Source organism: Xyrauchen texanus, chromosome 23 (genome assembly GCF_025860055.1).
Source record: "Xyrauchen texanus isolate HMW12.3.18 chromosome 23, RBS_HiC_50CHRs, whole genome shotgun sequence".
In the NCBI taxonomy this organism is placed as follows: Eukaryota; Metazoa; Chordata; class Actinopteri; order Cypriniformes; family Catostomidae; genus Xyrauchen; species Xyrauchen texanus.
In genome coordinates, this window is record NC_068298.1 from 33,143,695 (window position 1) to 33,166,372 (window position 22,678).

The window sequence follows — 22,678 nt, forward strand, 5'->3', positions numbered from 1 at the left end:
AATAATAAATGTATATACAAGTCAGATACAGTATTACAATTAACCTGGGGGCACATGAAGCCCTATGTTACATCCATAACAATAAGGCTGTATAATTCCAACATGAAAAAGCATTATAACCTGAATATTTATAAATATAAAGTTTGTTTATTTGTACATCCTGTTGATGATCAATAAAAAAAAATATCTTCAACCACTAATTACAGTATATCCTCATATTATGAAACACAAGTTTCATTCATGAATTTGGAACACATGTAAAAGCAAAGCACAAGACAAACAAGTTGATAGTGAAAATACATATTTTAATTCATTTATGTGGTGATGTGGGCATGGCCGAGCGACGTCTGAGGAGAGTTAGGCCAGGAGAGGAAGAGTGGTAAGGATTGACACCTGTGGGAAATCACCTCTAACATCTGTTTTGTGTTGGATTGAGAGCTGGAGGAGGTTAAAAAGGCAGTACAAACCACATGGGAGAGAGAGAAACGCATGCAGCCAAGTTATTATGTGTGTGCATTTATTGCGGAAATGTGTGTGGAAATAAAGACTTAAACATTGAACTGTTTAACAGTCCACAGGCCAGGGGTGCAAATGGCTGTTGTGGATTTTCTCTCCAGAATTGGGGGTGGGGGGGATTAAGTGACAGGCCAGATGTCTCCACGGCCTGAGTTGTGTGATGAGGTATTTGGTTATGTGGACGTGGCTGAATGACATCTGTGGAGAGTGCTGCCGGTAGAGGAATAACAGTAAGGTTTGACAATTGTAGGAAATCACCTCAGAATAAAGACTTACATTGAACTGTTTATCTGGCTCCCACTTCCTCCTTAAGAAGAGAGCTAGAAACTTGTCACAGTTTCAAACTACAAAGAGATTAAATGCATAACAGCATAAGTACAAGACACTATTATTTTACAATGTGAACCATTCATACTTTAATATTAACTGATATGGCAAATTTACTGTATGCAGGGTCACTTTCATGTAGACAGGAACCTTGTGTCAAGTTCATAGAAATGTAATATTTAGGGTACAATGGGGCTAAAGGTACACATTAAGGAACACTTAATCACAGGTACAACTGATTATTTTTTTACAGTCATTTTGTGGTAATTATCTGTTCACTATATATGAATTTACATGTAAGAAATTTTTACAAATTTACATGTAAATGTGAATTTTCTGTTTACATGTAACTCATGGCTACAAAAATATATTTACTGTTTACATACAAATGTGCATATCCTTTTTGTGTGTACTACAGTAATGTACAGTATTGACTTTCCCAGTAAACATTTACCTACTGTTGAAATCGTTATCTAAAAAGCTCAGTGTGATGCACAATAGCATTCAGATAGACAAAACTGACATTCTTGTATAGTACAATAAGCAGTCAATGTCAACAAGTCATCAAATTTGTATATAACAAACAGTCCAGGGTTGACTGCCATGGTGAAAAAACATCTAAACATTTTGACCAGTATGGCTCACACAATGACTAAAAAACTTAAACAGTAATGTTTTGAAGCATGAATTTAATGTTTTGGGTGAGTTACTACATTTTGCAGACATGCAGTTAAGTTGTGATGTCCCATGAAACAGTTGTGACAATTGCACTTACAGTTTAGACAATGTTAAGACTGTTTAAAAAAATGAGCCAAAGCGACTGAGAAAAACTGTAAGAGTTTCAGTGTTTAATGATACTTTTATATATTTATTTATTTACTGTATCCAGAAAGTTACACCACCTTTTACACACACTTGATATACTTATAGCCTCAGAAAAATTATCAAATGACTTTGAACTCAGAAATTGAGTTGTGTGTAATGTACTGGTCTGTATGACTGTCGCTGTCCATGGTGCTGGAATTCTGCTTCAGCATACCACTAGTGCTGTTTGTTGATGTCATGTTTCACCCACTTGGTGTAAAACGCTAGAAAAACCAAAACGTTGCTGTACTAGCACTGAAACAGCAGATGGCACACGAGTCTTGGAAACAGGACTTAATATACTTCACTCTTATTATGTTAAGCGCTAGTATGCAGATAATGTCATAGGTGTGAGAGCAATAATCAGTTCAAGCGTTCACCCAATAACAATCACGGGTCTGTGCGATTTCCTTCAACTTGATTACATTTACACTTGAATGGCCAGCTGTGACTGGTCTCTACCAGGCTTCAGACATGCTTATCTTTGAGGACAAAATCAATTGGTCAGTAGAGCCATTTGATTGTATTTCAGTGCCAGATGTCACGATGCACCCACTTCAACCATGGACTGGCCAGACAATATGCATCACCTGCAGTAATTCAGCACAATATATGCATGTTCACTCTTCCTTCAAGATCGTCATTAAATTGAGCATTCAGTCATGCATTATATAGTTACAATCCAAGGTTAAACATTAGGCTCGTCAGTTCTTAAACATATCCGATAAGATCTGTGTATGATATGAAGATCTAGTGGTTGACACCAGAGAAGAAGATTGAACATGATAGCAAAAGTATATTATCGTATTTATCATTTTGTGTGAGGTAATGCCAATACCTATAACTGTTGTTTGTCACCATGACACAATTCAGTCTTCTCTTTCTTTATTCCAAACATGATAGATAGATAGATAGATAGATAGATAGATAGATAGATAGATAGATAGATAGATAGATAGATAGATAGATAGATAGATAGATAGAGAGAGAGAGAGAGAGAGAGAGAGAGAGAGAGGCAGGCAGGCAGGCAGGCAGGCAGAAAGGCAGATAGATTTATTTACTTATGGTGTTTTCTAATTCAAAATATGCTTGAAAGAGTATAGTGTATGAATCAGGTCTCAAAAGTATATATCCCCTTTGACGTTCTCAGCAACATTTGCACAAATTCTCTCTCTCTCTCTCTCTCTCTCTCTCTCTCTCTCTCTCTCCTCTCTCTCTCTCTCGTGTGTGTGTTTGTGTGTAATACTAGTCTTACTATGGCACACTGGTCATCGCCATTATAGCTGGGGTCTGACACCCCATCATGATCAGTACCATTACCTGCGTCGATCGTCTCACCCTCTCCTGATTGGCTGAGCGCATCTAGTGGAAGGCCCACCTTCAGATCTTAGTGTAACATTTCCTTCAACGATAGTGCAATCTATTACGCAATTGAACCATAAGGACGAAGAAGGTGCTTTAAAAGGTAAGTTTCTTTATTGTTTATTTACTTATTTATTATTATTATAAAACATCTACACCAGGCTGTAATGAAAGCGTTTTATGTGAACGTGCTGTGATATCGCACGACGTGTCAAAATACCAACGGAGAGCTCGTGTAAGGACATCCAAAAACTGTGCGCGAGCTGTCGATGGAAAACGAGCATTTGCGTGCTGGTGTTATCAAATTAAAACATTGCTTTCTATATGCAACCTGATGCTGAAACAGGCAATTGTTGCGTTTCGTGATTTAATTTAACCCAAGTCGTTGTTCAGTGATTTTCCTGTGTGAAGACATTGGAGAGGTTACACCATATTTTATAGGCTATAAGAAGTGCAAGAAAAGATCCGTCTTCTTTGTATTTGAAAAAAATAAAATAAAAAAATTATAATTATTGCTATTTGAAACATTTCCAGGATTGTGTAGACACGGTGCTTTTAATACATCGATGCGTTTGTAAGCTGTACATCATGTGCTTTTATAGTCAGTACAGTAATCAAAAAAGGTCTGTGCCTTTTTTATGTAATTACACAAGCCTAAAATATGTCTATTGCGAATCTACTATAAATTAAGAACCCATAGATGCTCACCGTAAAATAAGCATTTTCTCACTCATTGTGAGTTGAGCAATAGAGTTTTTAAACATTAACCCTTTCGAAACCGTGTTGGAAACACTGACATCTGTGCATGGATTGGTGAATAACGGTTTAAGCTTCAGGGAAATTAGACTACTTATTGTTCCCCTGACAGGAGCGCGTATACAGGCGCGCGCGCACACACCAATTCTCTATGTTGCTTTCGAATTCAATTTATTCCACGTTCATCGAATACACTATGACATTCTTTGATCTGTTTTCACTCTGCTCTCTTGGACGCAGAGGGGTCAAGATGGATGTTTTTATGAAGGGGTTTTCTAAAGCTAAAGAAGGTATGGCAGTGGCTGCAGAGAAAACCAAGGAAGGCGTTGCGGTCGCTGCTGAGAAGACCAAGGAAGGCGTGATGTTTGTGGGTAAGACACGAAGCATATAATGCTCTTTTTCAATTCATGCATATCACGAATCATGCGCGAGCTCGGTGCGAGTGGGAGGGACCACAAAGCATAAAGCCTACGGGACAGCAGGGGGTTGCTATCTGTTTCACTAGTTTTTCTTAGAGCATCGTTATAGGTTCAGGCACGATTGTGTAATTCTGTGATTGGCTGGGATATTGGGTGGGGTTTTCCAGGCCACTTACACATTTATCATATTTTTTTCTTGAAGAGCCATGGAATTTTGAGTAGTAGTTCTCAACTGCTTTTGCTTCAGATGTTTTTATTTATTTATGTATTGTACATCAAGTGGCAACACAGTATAGCACAAAACCATGAACAACATAGGCCCAGCAATATGCAAAATTATTAACATTACTTGGGCTGAATAGGAGTATTGATTAATATGTAAGTGCATACACCTTAACAAATTGAATAAATGCATGAATTAGCATTAGCCAGATTTCCAAGTGATCAATGAGTTTGTACAGAAAATGAATTTGATCGGACACAACAAATTATATTTAAAATGTTTCCCCTCTTTTGTAAAAGTTGATAAGCCTGTTTATTTTGCTATATTTGCTGTGCATTTTAAAATGTGCATTAATTCCCCATGCTGTTCATGATCCGATCAAAAAAGACCTGCTACCCACCCCTGATCTTGAATGTATTTTGAGGGTGTGCTTTAGTGTATAGCCCTTTTATTCATGGCCCTCACATAAAGATAATGCATTATATAAATAATAGAACAATTCTACAATAAATATATAATAAATATTAGGCCTATAATTTAGATTCAAATACATTACATCATGTACATATATTGTGTCGCCAGACAATTTAAGTATTTAGACTAAATGAAAAGTGGGTTTAAAAGTAAAAATATTGTTTGTTTTATTTCCATATCACTAAACACAACCCTATTATTGGCCTATTTCCCTCTGCGCTATTTTAAATTGTTGGTCAATGTACTCATACGTCAGACAGATGCTTTTGGATGCTTCTCTCTAGTTGTACGTGCTGTTTTTTTAGGACCTTGGTCAAGTTAAGCACAGTTTGAAACGTGTCTCAACAACTCTGCTTTCTGCTTTCTGTACTCGGTCCAGCAGTCTTTGAGCGCAACAGTGCATTATCTCTGGAAGGCTGCGCTTGTTGTTCTAGTTGGTTTTACTAGTCAAGTTGCCTGTACAGGTTACGCTGACTGCCCCCTCTTGCCACAGATTCGCAAAAAACATCAAGGTGATATATCAAGCTTGAATTGCTCCGATGGTAGGAGTATTCCTTATTAAAGAATTTACTTACGGGCCTGGGGAATAATTAATTTATTGATTTGTATCTCGTTATTTTTCAAATAATTAGTCACAATAAATGGGGGTGAGGGGATTCCTGCAGTGTGATGTGACATACTATACTGTTAAATAACATTTTTATATTTCTTGTATAATTATTAGACATGATGTTTTCATGACCTCATTAAGTATTAATTTAGAGACAACAGGGAATATTTGTACCTAAAATACTGTATACACTTTCCCTTATATATTCAATGAATATTAATCAAAATCTTAATGTTGGGAGAAAAAAAAGTTATTGTGCATTTTATTTGCCATCCACCCATTTCAATAACACCATCGGCAGTGATCTTTTGCACAAATGTATGGGGTGTAAGAGCACTCTATATCACTGGTCTGTATTGCCAATATTCAATACAGCTCAATACAAATATCCTATAAATACATGCCCAAACAATAGTTATATATTAATTAGAGGGAATTTCTTAGCATGTCTTTGCTCTCTTGTATAGCTTACTAAAACAGCTTACTTATTCATCCATAGAGATCTGTAAAAGTAAAATAACTCAAAATGCTGGACTGGGATTTGTTACAGAATAACACAAAAAAACTATTCATAGAGAAAATACACCACATTAATATACTCATTATTTGAGAGAGAATCTATAGCACCAGCATGAGATCATTGACTTTTGGAGCTGCTCCAACATCTCTTTGATCTCCTGTCGGGTTGGAAAAAAGACTTACGGACCACATGTCACACAATTCCATGAGCTCACAGGTCTCTATGTGTACAGTGCAGATGACAAAGAGCTCTAAGAATGTAAACACAAACCAATGACTGTCAAAATTATATTAAAACTGAGCTGACAGAAGGGAAATACAGTATACAGTATATCTTTTTAAGGATGTCTTAGAATTATTGTAGGTAAGTCTGCTTGATGCCAGAACTTGATCTTGTTTGTTGAGTTGCTGCAATTGAGCTTTTGGAGACTAAGAGGGCGCTTTTGTTTAAATTGATTATTTATTAATTTTTTATTGTCTTTATTTGTGCAAATTGCTCATGTTGATATCCAAACTTGAATGACATTCTTTCTTCTGTGGAACACAGTTGCCTAACATTCTGCCTAGCATCTCCTTCTGACATCCTCAGTCCCCATTCACTATTTCTGAGAAAGAGCAGTGTCAGCATTCTTCAAAATGTATCCTCTTGTGTTTCATGGAGGAAAGTAAAGTCATACGTTTGGAACAACATGAGGGGGAATAAATTATGACAGAATTAACGCACCCTTTATGTACATAAACTTTCATTCATACTCTCTTTTGACATTGAAATGAATGAATTATAGAATCCCTCTACATAAAAAAATGTCACATTTGTGCCACCAGCATCCCAGGGAGAGACAATTAGCCCAGATCTTTCCAGCCCATCTGTGGTTGCTTTACGAACACATAGCAGATCTTTCTGTCGGTGGCTTTTTATGCTTTGTACAATTGCTGTCGTTTCCTTTCAGTGAACACAAATTTACTATGCTTACACTGGACAACCATGGTGCCCTGAGTATCTATGCTTGAATGCCCTTCTGGGATTGTGTGTTACTTTGTGGAGGAGGGGTGACAGTTTGCTGATAGGTTCTCCTTCCACCTTGGACAGCAGCTGCACCATCATGCACTCTTTCAAGCACATGTACCACCAAGCCAGCTGAGGAAGATATACAGTATCTGTATTCTGTCACAGTGGCTCATTCTGTCCCATCAATATTACACCACTTGCATTTCCTGTCCATTTCACATTTATTTCCCAAATGGTTTCCAATGTGTGCAGTCTCATTATTGTTTTGAGCTGGATATTCCCACCTGTACATTTAGTGGGGCTTGCTAAGGCAAGCATCAATATTACTATTGCTCATTTGAACAAACCCCTAACCATAAGTTGTACAATTTGAAATGTTACTCGCCCCGTATTGTTTGTGTTACAGACATGAAAGATACTTTGAAACGTGTGCTATTAATTTTCTAAGTGGTCAGACTTAACGTTTTTCACCTGGCAGATAGTAAAATGGGCCATAAAATCCAACCTGGTCTCATAGAATCACATTACTATAGCAATATTTAGAGGTTGGCAATATGACCAAAATCTTGTATAACCATGTAAGTAAATTTATATCACAATAACGATATATATCACAATATACAGTACATTTTTGAGGAAAAATCAACTGTATTAAATACTTTAAATTATATCCTCTTATAATGTTCTCTATATATGGATCTTGACAATAGTCAAAGTACGAAAAAAAAGAGAGAAAGAAACAATTTGGTTTTAAATCATTCTTACCATAATGCAAAATCCAAGATGGTGGATGATGCGAAATAAATTGATTATAAATATACTTATAATCCATTTAAAACCGAAAAGTATCGATAATTAACCATTTAATATGACACAAAACCAACTATGTTACCCAAAATGTGTGTGTGTGCCATGCGTATTGAAATCAGTTACGAGTTGAGTCCTGTGTGCTGCGCGTGAGGGGCGCTATTTGAATGATGCACGAAGCTGCCGCCTTTGTAGAGTGTTCCAAATCGCTCTCTTATAAGGCATCATTTCAGTAAGGATGCTGCCATAGAAGACAGCTGCCTATGTAGGCAGGACATTTTGGAACATACCCTTAGAACCAGTGACTTGCGTTAGTAAGCATACACCTAGAAACCACCCAGAACACCCTTGCAACTGCAGGGCAACACACTAAAAACTTCTCAAAACATCCAAGCAAACACAAGCAACCCCTGGCAGCCACCCACAACATCCTAGGTTCTCAAAGTGTGGGACAAGGCCAATATCTTGTTTACTTTCACACAATCCACACAGAGTGTGTAAAAAAAGATGTTCACACGTGCACAACACTTTTGTATGGCTTCAGAAGAAGTTTTATGGATGACTTTTACGATGCTTTTCAAGCTTGGCAGCCACAATCACAATCCTTTCATCCCTCAAAAGTTCTACTGGTTTTGAACAGCAAGGGTGAGTAAATGGGTGAAAATGTCATTTTTAGGTAAGTTAAAATGCAGTATATATTACAGGGCCAAATTATCCACGTCCAGGGGGGCACCATACAATGGCATTTTTTTAAAGTGTCTTAGGTCCATTTTTATTTCAGTGGTTATTAACGTTTTTCAGTACCATTACTCAAAATAAATTAGGTGTAAATTATTGTCCTGAGGTCCAGGCCACAACCGATACGACAAGTAGACAGTGCTGTCACGTGGGACCTGTTACTTTTCTCTTACTTTTCTCAGCGAATTATTTTCTTGTTTCAAAGGGGGACATTACCAAAAAAATGTAAGAACCACTGCCCTAGGATAAGTACAAATCTCGTAATATTTGGTGACAGTAAATCGAAAGTTCTACTGCTGAAATCAGTTTGTGCCTACTAAAATTTAAACGACTGCCCCCAGTGTCCAAAACTGGAAGTGTTTTTGAGGTGAAACGTCCACAGATTGGCACCAAAAGCAAGTAGTAAAGTGAGTAGTGTAAATGTTGTCAACCGGAGCGCATATTTTATTAACCCTACACTCAAACCCCAACCCTAAACCTAACGATCAAGAGAGTAAAAATATCATTTTTAGAGCAAAAATTCAACCTCACAATGGTGCTCGCATTATTTATGTGAACGCATATACTTCCTGGTTTCTATTGCATCTAGAACCTATGGGTGCATCTCAATCCTAGTTCAGTAGTCAGGACACTGATCAGGGAGTCAGCCATTTTTATGGCTGTCTCATTCGCAAAATCATCCAGGGTACTGAAACGTTCTCTCCCTAAAAAAATCACACAATGCATCTTAAAAACCAGGGAGCATCGTTGCTACACTTACCTTACGTAAGACATAACGTTGTAATGTCTTCTGAAGTCTCTCAAGTTGTTAGAAGATGAGCACAAGTATAAATAATGCCAAAGCCTTATCTCTTTAAAAGAGATGTTGTTTGTCTGTCATCCACAATGAAAGTGGAACCAACTTTTAATATTAGAGTTGTTAAAAGAAGGTTTAAAATACACTCCTTTCAATTTTTTTCTCTTTATTTATGTAATTTATCTGTTATAATAACACTGTACATTTGAATATCTTCAGCGAAAATTAACAATAGTGTCCATTTATACAGCAAGGGTGCCTATTAATAACAGCTGCACTTGAATGCCCAAGCTCGTAATCATGTTGCAGGTGATTGAGTCACAAGTGTCCCAATGTTCAGTGAATGAACACCCTTGCCAGTGCCCGAATTCATGTTACAATATACTGATTCCCGGCATAGTGAGCAAGGGAGCTGATTGAGACACACCCTGTATCTCAGAGGTTATGCGCAAAGTGTAATCAGTAGTGCCATGTGGAAAGGTGCACATACTTGAATTGATGCAAAAATGTCTGATGGAGTGGTGAGTCTAATTCAGGAGTGGTGCGGATGGTGGTGCGACAGAGAGAGATCGTTTACAGGCAGCTGACCATCATGTTCTCTCTCTCTCTCCCGCACCACCATCCGCAGTCGGCCTTTGTCCCTCTTGGAGGCTTAATTAGCCTCATAAGGAACCGGGTGTGCAGAATCACCACAAAGCCCCGCCCACCGCCCTGTCACAAGGAGAATGGGGTTGATTTCAGGGTACTTGAACATTCATAAGCACCATGTTGAGTTTCTGTTTGATCATGTTATAACCAAATAAAGCAAATGTAATAACCCTTTTTAATCAAAAAGTATTCTTCTTCTACACTGCGCATTTTTGACCAGACCTTACTTCGTCCAAGAAGTGCATTTGTGGTTGAATCACTGAAGTATTGTAGATAAAACACACCTGCAGTAATAAGTCTACTTCTCTCACTCACTCACTCTCTTTCTCTTAATCCTTCTTCTTTCTTCTATTAAACATACTGAGACTGATTGGAACTCCTTTCCTAATAGACACTTGTGAGTTTTAGTTCACTCGTGCAGGGCGGTTACAGTGATAGGTCTGAGATACAGCTTCTATTAGCTCTAATGATTTATCAGTTAACCTTTAAATTAAGCTACTCTGGCTGTTCCAGCCTTGTACTTCACATTGTCTTTACATTTACTGCCTGTCTTTATCATGTACTTGCTTACAGCCTTATCACGTTTCCTTCTGAAGACTAATTTAATGTGTTCATTATCGTCTTAGGATGTGCAAATGATTTTATATTATTCTTTATTGTGCTTTCAGGCAACAAGACCAAAGACAGTGTTGCTACAGGTAAGGTGATTCTGCAAAGTGTCTTGTAAATAATGAATACGTCTCATTTAATGTGTTCAAAGGGCATGTGTGCAGCCACAAAGTGGAACCGGGACAAATAGTTCTGAGCCTGGCTGATATTTCAGAAGGATATTTTCAAGGACTGTGTTGGACAGATGGGATTTGCCATTGTCCTCCTCATCTCAATATCTCTAAACTTTGTCACAATTATGTCAGTTCTTTATCACTGTACTTAAAGCATGTCTAGACCTATTTAATGCCTTGTAAAGAGCATATTAATGCACTATGATGCATTCAATTTGACTCATTAATAATTGTAACCACAGTTCTGTGCTGTACCTTTAAGAGTATAATGCATTAAAACACATGATCAACAACTAAGTTCATTATAGCATGTGTCTTCGTGTGCTATAATAGGAAACAGGAAAAAATAAAATTCATATAACATATTTATGCTGCTATTTCATGAGCACAATTTCTCCAAACCCATTTATCAAATTCAGTAACACTTGATACCTGTATAATACATTACTAAAATATTCTTAATGCACTTTAATGCATTCATAATGGCCTAATATCAGTTAAATGTTCTCTGAAATAAATGTAACTCCATTCACAATACACTGAAAAGTGGTAATTGTTGCAATTGTTATCTCAGTGATCTCTTTCTACTTGATTTCTACTTATATGAACACATAAAAAATACTTTTATTGGTGAAACTTCATTTTTCAGGTAAATTAAGTCTTAACATTGATTAAATAACATTGTACTAACATATGATATAGCTAATAATGTACAATGGTGTCAATAATATATTTTAATGCATTATGCTCTTTTAAGTTACATTGCATTGCATTGTTTATTATATGGGACTATATGCATTATACTATAATAAGAATAGCTTTATAATGCATTATATATGCAGACTAATTTAAAATCTGTAAAGCATTGCCCAAAATGCTTATTTCCCAATTATTGATTTTCCTTTTTCTTTTCTTTTTTCTTTCTGTTTTTTAAACATTGAATCTGTGATTGATGTGTCTGTGTTGAAATTGGATGTGTCAGTGTTTAAAATGTGTTTTAATTTATCTCTGGTCAGTGGCGGAGAAGACAAAGGAACAGGCCTCTCATTTGGGTGGAGCTGTGATGTCTGGGGCAGGAAATATCGCCGCAGCCACCGGCCTGGTGAAGAAGGACGAGTTCCCCACTGACATGAATGTATGTCCTTTTATCTGACAAACTCATTGTATTGCACCTTTTTTCAAAATGATGTTAAAAACTCTGTTAAAAGTGGCAATATGAAGATCTATTTCTTTCGTTGGTGTAACCAAACCAGTCTGATTCAATCATAATAAATCATGTTTTTTTGACTTACCAGTAATTAAGAAGCACATTTTCAAGTTCCCAAGGAAGAACATAGGACAGATATTTTGTTATCTGGGAATTATCGCAATGTATATGACCCCCAGATATAGTTATGGTTTATTGCATTAGAATTAAACGCTTGGAAGAATATCATTGGATGTCATCAAAGAAAAAAGGACTGAAAAAGAAACGAGATCTGTGAGAGAGCGGTACACCTCACACACATTCACCACCACATCAATACACATGACAGATAATGGCGGGCCTCTCATCCCACAGGGAATATCATGTCTTGTCCTTCTGTTCCATTCAGCCCCTCTCCCTTCCCCCATCCGTCTCTTTCTCTCTTTCTCTCACTCTCTTTCTCTCGACCTTGCCCAAGGTCGCAAAGCACTTTGCGATGTACTTAAAATGCTCTATGGGAGAAGTCAGTCTTCAAACTTTGGCAGTTTTACTTAAAAGAGAGTTCACCCAAAAATGTAAATTATGTTATCATTTAGTCGCACACATGCTGTTAAAAATTTTTTTACTTTCTTTATTTCATTTAACACGAAAGCACTCAGGGTTAATATAGTATGAACAGAATTTACAATAGTAGTAGTGACAGATTTTCAGGTGTGGTCTTCCTCTGATTTTCCCCAACAGGCTTGTGGTGACCTGGTAATCTCATAAATCACTTAGAGATAGAATCAACATAAGAAGCTTGCAGCATTTGTGCTTGTAGTGTTTACAGTTGTGTGTGTGAAGCCTGCTGTACATTGTGAGCTAAGAAAAGAAACATGACGTCACTGTCATCAATTTTGAAGCTCTAGTCCTTCAGGTAAGCTATCATCCCAACAGCTATTGTCATAACAAGAATAGTGTGTAGATGGCCCGTTGAAGTGCGTAGTTTCATGGTTTTGGAGTATGTGACTAAACAGTATGTGGGTGGTCAGGGATTGTGTATGTCTGCTTGTGCTGCTGTATGATTTATTTGTTTGTGAGTTCCAGTACATGGTCCAGTTCCAGTACATGGTCAATAGTATACAATGTTTTTGTGGGTCATTCTGATGAAATGGTTTTACTTATTATGTCTGTCCCTATCATTTATATTAATATATAATTAAAATACATAGTAATAATTATTAATTGTTAACTATTAGTATAATTATTGAGAGTTCTGCCGTAACTGTCAGATTAAGTGTGGACAGTCAAAAACACAAAGTATTTAATTAAGGGTAAAAAAAAACACATAAGACTCAGACAGTTGTCAACAGGGCAGTAATCCAAAACTCCCTTTAGAGGACAAAACATGGAAAAGGAAACAAAACAAGGCAGAGGACAGACCAGGGGGATGCAGGTTGGGCAAACCAGAGGGGCTGACATAGCAGAAAGGCAAGGATCTGACCAGGGGCCCTGGCGGGACAGACCAAACGGCGGCCGGCAGAGCATAAAGACAAGGAACAGACCAAGGGTGTTCCAGCAATACTAAAGAGGAGGGCAAGAGACCAGGGGAGGGTGGGAGGGTAACCTAAGAGAGTGGCTCCAGAATTCAGACGAAGTCCAAGGGAGGGTGGATGAGGGTAGCCTTTAGGACGGGCACTTCCAGGAGGCTGCAGCAGCGAGTTTGGGTGACTTCAAGAGTCCTACAGCGGCAAAGATGGGCACCTCCAAGAGATCTACAGCAGCGAAGGTGGGCATCTACAGGGGAGCTGCCACTGTAAAGGTGGGCAACTCCAGGAGGGCTGCAGTGAGGACGGGCGCCTCCAAGGGAGCTGCAATGAGGACGGGCGCCTATAGGGGAACTGCAGTGGTCCTCCTTCTTCTGCGATGCTTGGCTTGTTGTGTATCTGAGATAAGGTGTGGCATGGACAAAGAGGAGTCTGGACTTATGCAGTGTGGAGGTCCTTGCCCTGAGCAGGGCCTCCATCTCTCTAAGCTTGCAGAAAAACAGACCGTGAAGGAACATGAAGGACTAGAAGAATATAACAGAGAGGAAGACTCCAGCACAAGACAAGATACAGAAGGTGAATGTAGAGAGTTAAAAATAAGGAGGGCAATCGGGGAGGGCAGGTGGAGAAAATGAAAAAATAACAAGGTTTACGTGGGGGTGGAATCAAGACACGAGATAGAGCACAAGGAGAAAAATACACAAATGACCAAAACAAAAACTAGAACATAGGTGCAAGAATCCCGACAGTACATAAAATATGAAACTGACAGTAACCTTTTCAAATTAAATTATATATATGAAAATAAATGTAAAATCTTACAAGCGTTCAAGCACCAATGTCACGGTTTCTTAAGAATGATCCATATCTCTGTTTATAGGGCTTGTTGTTTGATTGACATGAAGGATTTGAGTGGTTGTGTTATTACAATTATAGATGTCTGAAATATGACCTAATTGACTGTGATAGCCCAGTTTAAAAATAAACCCCTTTGTGACCCAGAACTGTAAAGAAAATCTATGAAAATCTCTCTCCTCTCTCTCTCTCTCTCTGTGGCATGCCATATAATGGAGGTTGATAAAATATTTATTATGCATATCTGAACATATAACGTGTAACAGAAGCGCACTAGCAGATGCATCACTAATATACTGTACAGACAGTAAATAGCACAACCAGTCAGGTGCCAAAAGGTGCCAATTACCCTCTCCATGATAGTGCTGTTTTAAATAATTGTGATCCTATTAGTGTAATGCATGCCTAATTTTAGTTTCATAGTGCTAATGCAGGTTTGTATAATGAAAGGTGGCCAAATGTTTCTGCATTGTTGGTTTTTAAAACAATATGTGCTTTCATTTGTGTATTCACAGCCTGAGTTTGGTCAGGAGGCCACAGAGGAGCCAATGGGAGAAGCTCTGATGGACCCAGAGGGACAAACATACGACGAAACCCAGCAGGTGAGAACATCACTGCTCACGGCACACAACTCTACGAAGAGTGATAGAACTCTACTGATATGTGTTTTTTAATGGTGTTACATTCTAAATTAAACTCATTGTCACAATCATAGGTGTTATTTAGTGGGATGTTATCTTTCCAAATTTGCAGCATTCTATTTTTATTTTAGAACACTCCTCTCTGTAAAGCATAAATGTGTTCGATAATGAATATTAAGTCATTTGCAAATGCATTATAAATCATTTTTTACAGTTATAAAAATGGGGGATATGGCAAGGCAAGGCAAGTTTATTTATATAGCACATTTCATACACAATGGTAATTCAAAGTGCTTTACATAGAAGAGATTAAAATAAGAATAAAAAAATAAGAATAATTTAAACAGTTATATAAAATAAAATAAAATACAGTACAAACAGTCGGCCACACAGTGGCACAGTGCTCATTCAGTAAATGCACATCTAAACAGATGTGTTTTGAGTCTGGATTTGAATGTGACTACTGTAGGAGCTCATCTGATCTCTTCTGGAAGCTGGTTTCAGCTGCGGCTGGCATAATAGCTAAAAGCAGACTCTCCTTGCTTAGAGTGAACCCTTGGTATTTCTAGCTGATGTGATTCTAATGATCTGAGTGATCTGTTGGGTTTATATTCAGTGAGCATATCTGCAATATATTGAGGTCCTAGCCCATTGAGTGATTTATATACCAGTAATAATACTTTAAAATCAATCCTAAATGTAACTGGGAGCCAGTGTAAAGACCTGAGGACTGGTGTGATATGTTCATATTTTCTGGTTCTGCTCAGAATCCTGGTTAGCAGCGTTCTGTATGAGCTGCAACTGTCTTATGGTCTTTTTGGGAAGGCCAGTGAGGAGTCCATTACAATAATCCACCCTGCTGGTGATGAAGGCATGCACAAGTTTCTCTAGGTCTTGACTGGAAACAAAGCATCTAATTCTTCAATATTTTTCAGATGATAGTATGCTGATTTAGTTATTGCTTTGACATGACTACTGAAACTAAGGTCTGACTCTAGAGACACACCAAGATTCCTGACTTGATTTTTAGTTGTTTGACCCCTAGCGTCAAGGTATGCATTCACCTTGAGAACGTCATCTTTGTTTCCAAACACAATGACTTCAGTTTTGTCTTTGTTTAACTGAAGAAAGTTTTGGCACATCCAACTGTTAACTTCATCAATGCATTGGCACAGGGAGTCAATGGGGCTGTAATCGTTAGGTGATAGGGCTAAGTATATCTGTGTGTCGTCTGCATAGCTGTGGTAAGCAATTTGGTTCTTTCTCATTATTTGGCTCATTGGGAGCATATACAGGTTGAACAGGAGTGGCGCAAGAATTGAGCCTTGAGGGACTCCGCATGTCATGGACGTCCACTCAGACTTATGGTCTCCTATACTCACATAATAACCTCTCCCTTCTAAGTATGACCTGAACCATTTTAGGACCATCCCAGAAAGCCCCACCCAGTTTTCCAGCCTGTCAAGAAGTATGTTGTGATCAACAGTGTCAAATGCAGCACTGAGGTCGAGTAGTACCAGTACTGATAATTTGCCTGTATCAGTATTTAAGCTGAATATCGCTTATTATCTTTATGAGCGCTGTCTCTGTGCTGTGATGCGATCGGAAACCAGATTGAAAATTGTCAAAGTATCCATTCGAGTTCAAGAATTTGTTCAGCTGATTGAAGACAACTTTTTCAATGATCTTGCCTATGAAAGGAAGATTTGAGATCGGTCTATAGTTGCTTAATATGGTCTTATCCAGATTGCTCTTTTTCAAGAGGGGCTTGACAACTCCAGTTTTCAGGGAGTTTGGAAAACTCCCAGAGAGAAGTGAAGAGTTTATCACTTCTAGGAGATCTGCTTCTAAACAGTTGAACACACTTTTGAAAAAAGATGTGGGAAGTGCATCAAGGGCACAGGTTGATGTTTTAAGGTGCTGTACGGTTTCTTCCAAAATTTTGCCATCAATTTCTTTGAAATCAGACATAGTAACTACTTTCTCAGGTTGTGGTTTGATTTGTCTGACCCCAGCACAACTCAAGGATGTGCTGATCACCTTTCTGATATTATTGATTTTTTCAGAGAAGAAAGAAGCAAACTCATTGCACTTGCTGTCTGAGAGCAATTCATTGGGAATCTGGCTTGGGGGGTTTGTCAGTCTCTCTACAGTCGCAAAAAGAGTGCGTGTGTTGTTTAAGTTGCTGTTTATAATATTCGAGAAGAAAGTCTGTCTAGCTTTGCCTAGTTCCATATTAAAAGCATGGATGCTGTCTTTGTAGATGTTATAATGGACTACAAGTTTTGTCTTCCCGCCACATGCACTCTGCTTTTCTGCATTGTCTTTTCATATTTTGCACTGCTGTTGAGTTTCTCCAAGGCGCTTTTTGTCTGCCACTCTTCTTCCTGACTTTCACAGGAGCAATATCATCAATTACACTTTTAACTTTTGAGTTAAAAGAATCAAGGAGAAAATCAACAGAGTCAGCATATATACTTGGTGTTAAAGATATAGCCTTCATAAATAGTACACTAGTGTTCTCATTTAAGCATCTCTTCTTGACAGACACATATGGGGGATTTTATAGGCTGATGTTGTAATATCAAAATGTAATTGAATTATTTAATTATCAAATTAATTTTAAAAATCAGTCTTACAGTCACTATCTACAAGATACAAAAACACACACACCCTTATTTTATGATTTTGTATAAGGACCATTTGACTGTATGATTTGATAAAAATAATAATAAAATAATTTTAACTCATATCAATGTTTCATGTCCATTTATTTAGTAATTTGGCAAGTAGTCGTGCAAAAAAACAGGGTAACGCACAATCAGCTGATTATTATCACATAATACACCCCTTCAGGGTAATACAGGATCACCCTGACAGGGGTCATTTTATTTCAGCACCTGACTTGTAACATTGTCCCTTACATAATAATGTATACAATAATAATTTTATACAAATTATTTTTATAAAATTTTCAATTATGTCTATTTTCCCCAGCATTATAATATCTAATTTAACCCCTGAGAGTTATTATCACATTCAATCCTTAAACGTGTCATCAGTGGACACAGACATGGTGGGATTCCTTGTGCGGTGGCTTTCTGTTTCCTCCTCTTCCTCTATTTCCCTTCCCCCTCCTTCTGTTTGCTTGCTCATTACCTCACTGCCATGCTGGATCTGCCTGGATGGGAGTGGTGGTGACGTCAAAAACACTGTTGCACTGTGGGTAGTGATGGAGGCTCCCCTTGCCCTGTGGAGGAGAAGAGCTCTTCCAGTCAGTGACGTGCACAGACCTTAGCAGGGACGGGGCAGATGGCTAAAAAACGACACTGATTGTTTTTGTTTTCTATTTTGAAAGAGTAGTAATTATTAATACTTAAATAATTTCTTTGCTTTTTGAGTATTTGACCATGTTCTTGTACATATATTTATATATATATATATATATATATATATATATATATATATATATATATATATATATATATATATATAGTACAGATTTTTTTTATTGTATTTATTTATTTATTTATTTATTTATTTATTTATTTCATTTTTGCTTTATCACAAATAATAGCCTATTCAGTTACAGTATATTTTTCACAAAAAGCACTATGGTATTACACTTGTTTATTTGTTTATTTTCAGACATGGTCAGAGATAACCCCATGTTTATGACGTTTCATTGTAAAACCATGGTATTTTTAAAGTACCTTTGAGTACCATGACAGTATCATGAAATATGAACATGATCAATCATTCAGTACCATGGCATTACCCTGGAAACGAGTTATGAGAAAGTGTGAGCGCGAGGAGATCGACTGTATTCCACGGATGCTACAGGTTCCTTGAATAATGTATAACATGCGAGTAAGGACACCTGGTAGAGTTTCTGGGGCCACCCTTGGAAATGACGGTGCCCCACTAGGGAGTTGGTGCCCTATGCAGACTGCATAATATGCATATAGGGAGCGGATATACTGTGGAAGCCTAATGGTATTTTTCAGAAAGTGATTAGTCTAATGGCTTATTATTTTCAACAAAATCAAACTGGCTTTGGCTAAAACCTGACAGCTACTTCAGTGTATGTCAATATTCTATATAAGACTCGTTTAATTAATATCACTGAAAGCGACGCAACCGCTCCCATTATAATTAATAAATCTGTCTACACTAGTGGTACTTATAACACAATACATGGAGTGGACTTTTTATCTGACCTGTTACTCGCCTGAGGTAACGGCACTTTGATGTTCCGGGGAGAATTAAAAACTGCATTTTTTGCTTCCTTGAAGGGCACTGCTGCGGGAGGGGATGCCCTTCGAAAGCTCGTTCAAAACCAAAGTGAGAAAATGAATCTTTTCTCAGAGAGCCCTTCCACAAGACTGTTAGCGAAGGGTATATTCATACAGTAATGCCATGTTTCCTTCAGAGTACATACTTCAAGGGCTCTGCAGTTCGGAGTGAGTATAGGGCATAGGGAGGATCACTCGCGATTGGAATCTGCCCCGATCTGCTGTAGCACGCACTCTTAAAGGCACCTCCACTTCATTTTTTTAATAAACCCGTATTACCGTTATTGTGAGATTATGACGAGATTTTAATTTTGATTTATTTATCTGTTTTAATTTAATAATTAAAATATCTCCCCTTTTTCTGGATGATTAAAAGGGCACCTTTATATTTGTAAACGAACTTACGCCCCTGCTGCCCCCGTTCTGTGCATGTCAGTGCTTCCAGTTGATTCTCAATGTCTGTGATCTAGCACACAGGGAAACAAGGCCATCTGATAATGATACTGACATTTAAGACTTTGCATATCTTGAGATTCTATGCTAATAGAAGTCCAGCATGTTTTGATAATCATATTCATTAAATAAATCAATGAGAATTCTGTTGACTGTTTAGCCTAATCTGAAAGCATCAGCTTCCCTCTGCTGGGGAAGAAAGAAACTGCTGCAGAGGACAAAAATAATGAGGAACATTGTTAGATGTAGGATGTCACATGACGTAAAGGTTCACTGCCTAATAAGTGGACATATAAAGGTTTTAAACTGAAAAAAAAATTAATGTTATTCTTTACAAATATGTTTAACACAATGTACACTCACATGAGATGAAGACTCCAGTCATTTCAGTGGCTGAATAAAGTATTTTATTCTAAATTAGGATGGTCTCTTCTAATGGTGGCCGGCATGATAAGATCTAATAAACTACTGACTTTGTCACGGTAACTGCTGCATTTACTGGATACTTTAGGCTACAGAATAAATTAATCATGGTTGACTGATTAATTTATAAATGGCATCAATGGCATTGGTTATGGAAAACCTTTGTTTAGGTGTCCAATTGTATCAAGTGCATAGGAAGATAAATAATAGCCAGCAACATTGAATCAAGTTATAAATAAAACTTGATGTATAAATATAGCATTTCTATTATATTGTTATTTATAGAATATTAATTTAAAATCAATATAACTGCTTCACATGTTTCTAACACAAATTTGTTTTTATTAAAATATATTATATATTAGTATAGCTGATAAAATCCTATGTAACAAGTAAAAGACACAAACGCAAATGTATCACCATCACCTTTTTTAAAGGTGGTTGTAAAGGCTTCATTAAGTATTTTAAGTAATTTACAAATGCATTATAAAAACATTTATAAGCACTTAAAACAGCATGAATAGAAAGGCGAATTTAATACAATAATTGCTGAAAAGAGACCATTTTAACTTGCATGTTATAAATGCTTAATAAATACACTTATTCATATTTATTTTAATCAAAAACAAAAAATGTCCAACTTCATAATTTTTGCCACATTGCAGCAAAAATAGACTATTTTGGTGAGATTAAAAGGAGGGATTTTGTCATTTTGCAACAGTACATTTTGTGTTTATATTTATAACTGTAATGTCTTGACTCACTTGTGTTGTCTCTTTCCTTGTCACATTGATGTCAAAAGAATGGTGCTACTCAACTTACCTAGTTACCTATAATCCCCTGATCTTCATGCTCATTCACAGCATTTAATATAATAAAGCCTGATCACCATTATACTATGCAGAACTTTATATTCATAGGTTTTTAGTGTTGGCAACTCCTTAAAATGCTTTCTGTACATCCACTTTAGATTAAGGCACATTTTTTTTTTTTTTTTTGTTATTAATATTGAATAAGTGTTATTAAGCATTTATAATATGTTGAAAAATTACTTACTATTTGGCAGGTATTGCATGAAAGCAATTATTTTGAGTGCAAAATGCATTTGTAAATGACTTATTAGTCATTAATGAATCCTTTTATAATCCTTAACATAGGGAACAGTGTTAGCAGATACCTCTGCAGCCATGCAGATTTACTGCTGTGTTTTAAAAATGTTTGTGATGAAAATGTATTCTATGACCCATTTAAAAGTGTATGTTTTCTTTTTCTACAGGAGAACCAGGATTATGAATAGTAGGCATAAACATTCCAAGCCCAAGTTCAGCCAGCAGCACAAAAAGTGTCTATCAATAACAAGTACAAACCCTAAACTCATCACAATAACCCCTGTTGCAAAAAAGTACAAAAACACAGATATATATTCCAGTTAATCCTGCCGAAAAAATTTGTTCCTATCAGATATATACTTTTATTATGATATATTGTAAATGTCATGTTCTGACAGTAATGTTTTGGATGTATCTCTATGCTGACTGCCTGGGGGGAGGGGGGGTGCTCTGTCTCGTTTCCTTGTCTCCCTCCCAATGAAACGAGACCTGTTCCCCATCGTGACTGTTTGTACTTGTGTAACTGCATTTCTATATGTGTAATAGATGTTTCGGATCTTCCAATAGCATATTGGGGATTAAAATATCTTTGGGTAAATATGGTATTATATATTGCTGTGTGCAATGCCTGTTTGTGGGATTTTATTTTTCTTCTTTTTTATTTAATATTGAAGTTATTTATTTAAAGTTTTTGAAGTTCAGGTTTTATACGTTGTAACTTTATTGTTGCTTGTGATATCATTCCAGTGGATTGTTTCTTAGAATTGGGCAATTTGTATCTATTTGTGTGTATGTATGCGTTTGTGTACTGGAGAAGTTAGCGTAAATGTGTCTTGAAATGTTTATGGATGTCAGGTCAATATGTGCTTTACAATGCTGGAAATGTCAATATTAAGGTTTCTGAGTCATTCAAGACAAGTGAATCCTCTGTAAATAAATAAATAAATAAAACACACCATACAATTTCCTCTTATTATATATTCCATCAAAACAGAGGTCTGTTTCCACTACATTAGGGGACAACAATATTGTGTACACTACTGGTCAAAGGTTTGGACACACCTCATTATGTATTACTACTGTTGTCCACACTTTAGAAAAAAATAATTTAAAATAAGTCTGAAAAACTTCGTTAAAAACAAAACAGGTGTTACAGTATGTTTGTACAACAATTATTTCCTGATTCATCATTAAATACTATTACTACTGATAACAACAACAATAACAATCAAGATAATAATAATTACATTAAAAATGTTTCACATGTCAGCTCAATTTATATTTGTTACAAAACCAATTTTAATCATTTGTGCGTAAGCCTTTAGATCAAAAGTGTTTGA

At 36.9% G+C, this 22,678-nt stretch overlaps 1 protein-coding gene across 1 annotated transcript; it reads left to right on the forward strand.

Moving 5' to 3' along the window:
* Positions 1-2,977: 2,977 nt before the first annotated feature.
* On the forward strand, positions 2,978-22,293 carry LOC127617316 (beta-synuclein-like). Its single transcript, XM_052089291.1, has 6 exons — positions 2,978-3,172; positions 4,066-4,196; positions 10,737-10,766; positions 11,867-11,985; positions 14,933-15,019; positions 21,506-22,293. The coding sequence occupies exons 2-6, from the start codon at positions 4,076-4,078 to the stop codon at positions 21,524-21,526; spliced, it is 378 nt and encodes a 125-aa protein (XP_051945251.1). The 5' UTR covers positions 2,978-3,172; positions 4,066-4,075; the 3' UTR covers positions 21,527-22,293.
* The last annotated feature ends 385 nt before the right edge of the window (positions 22,294-22,678 follow it).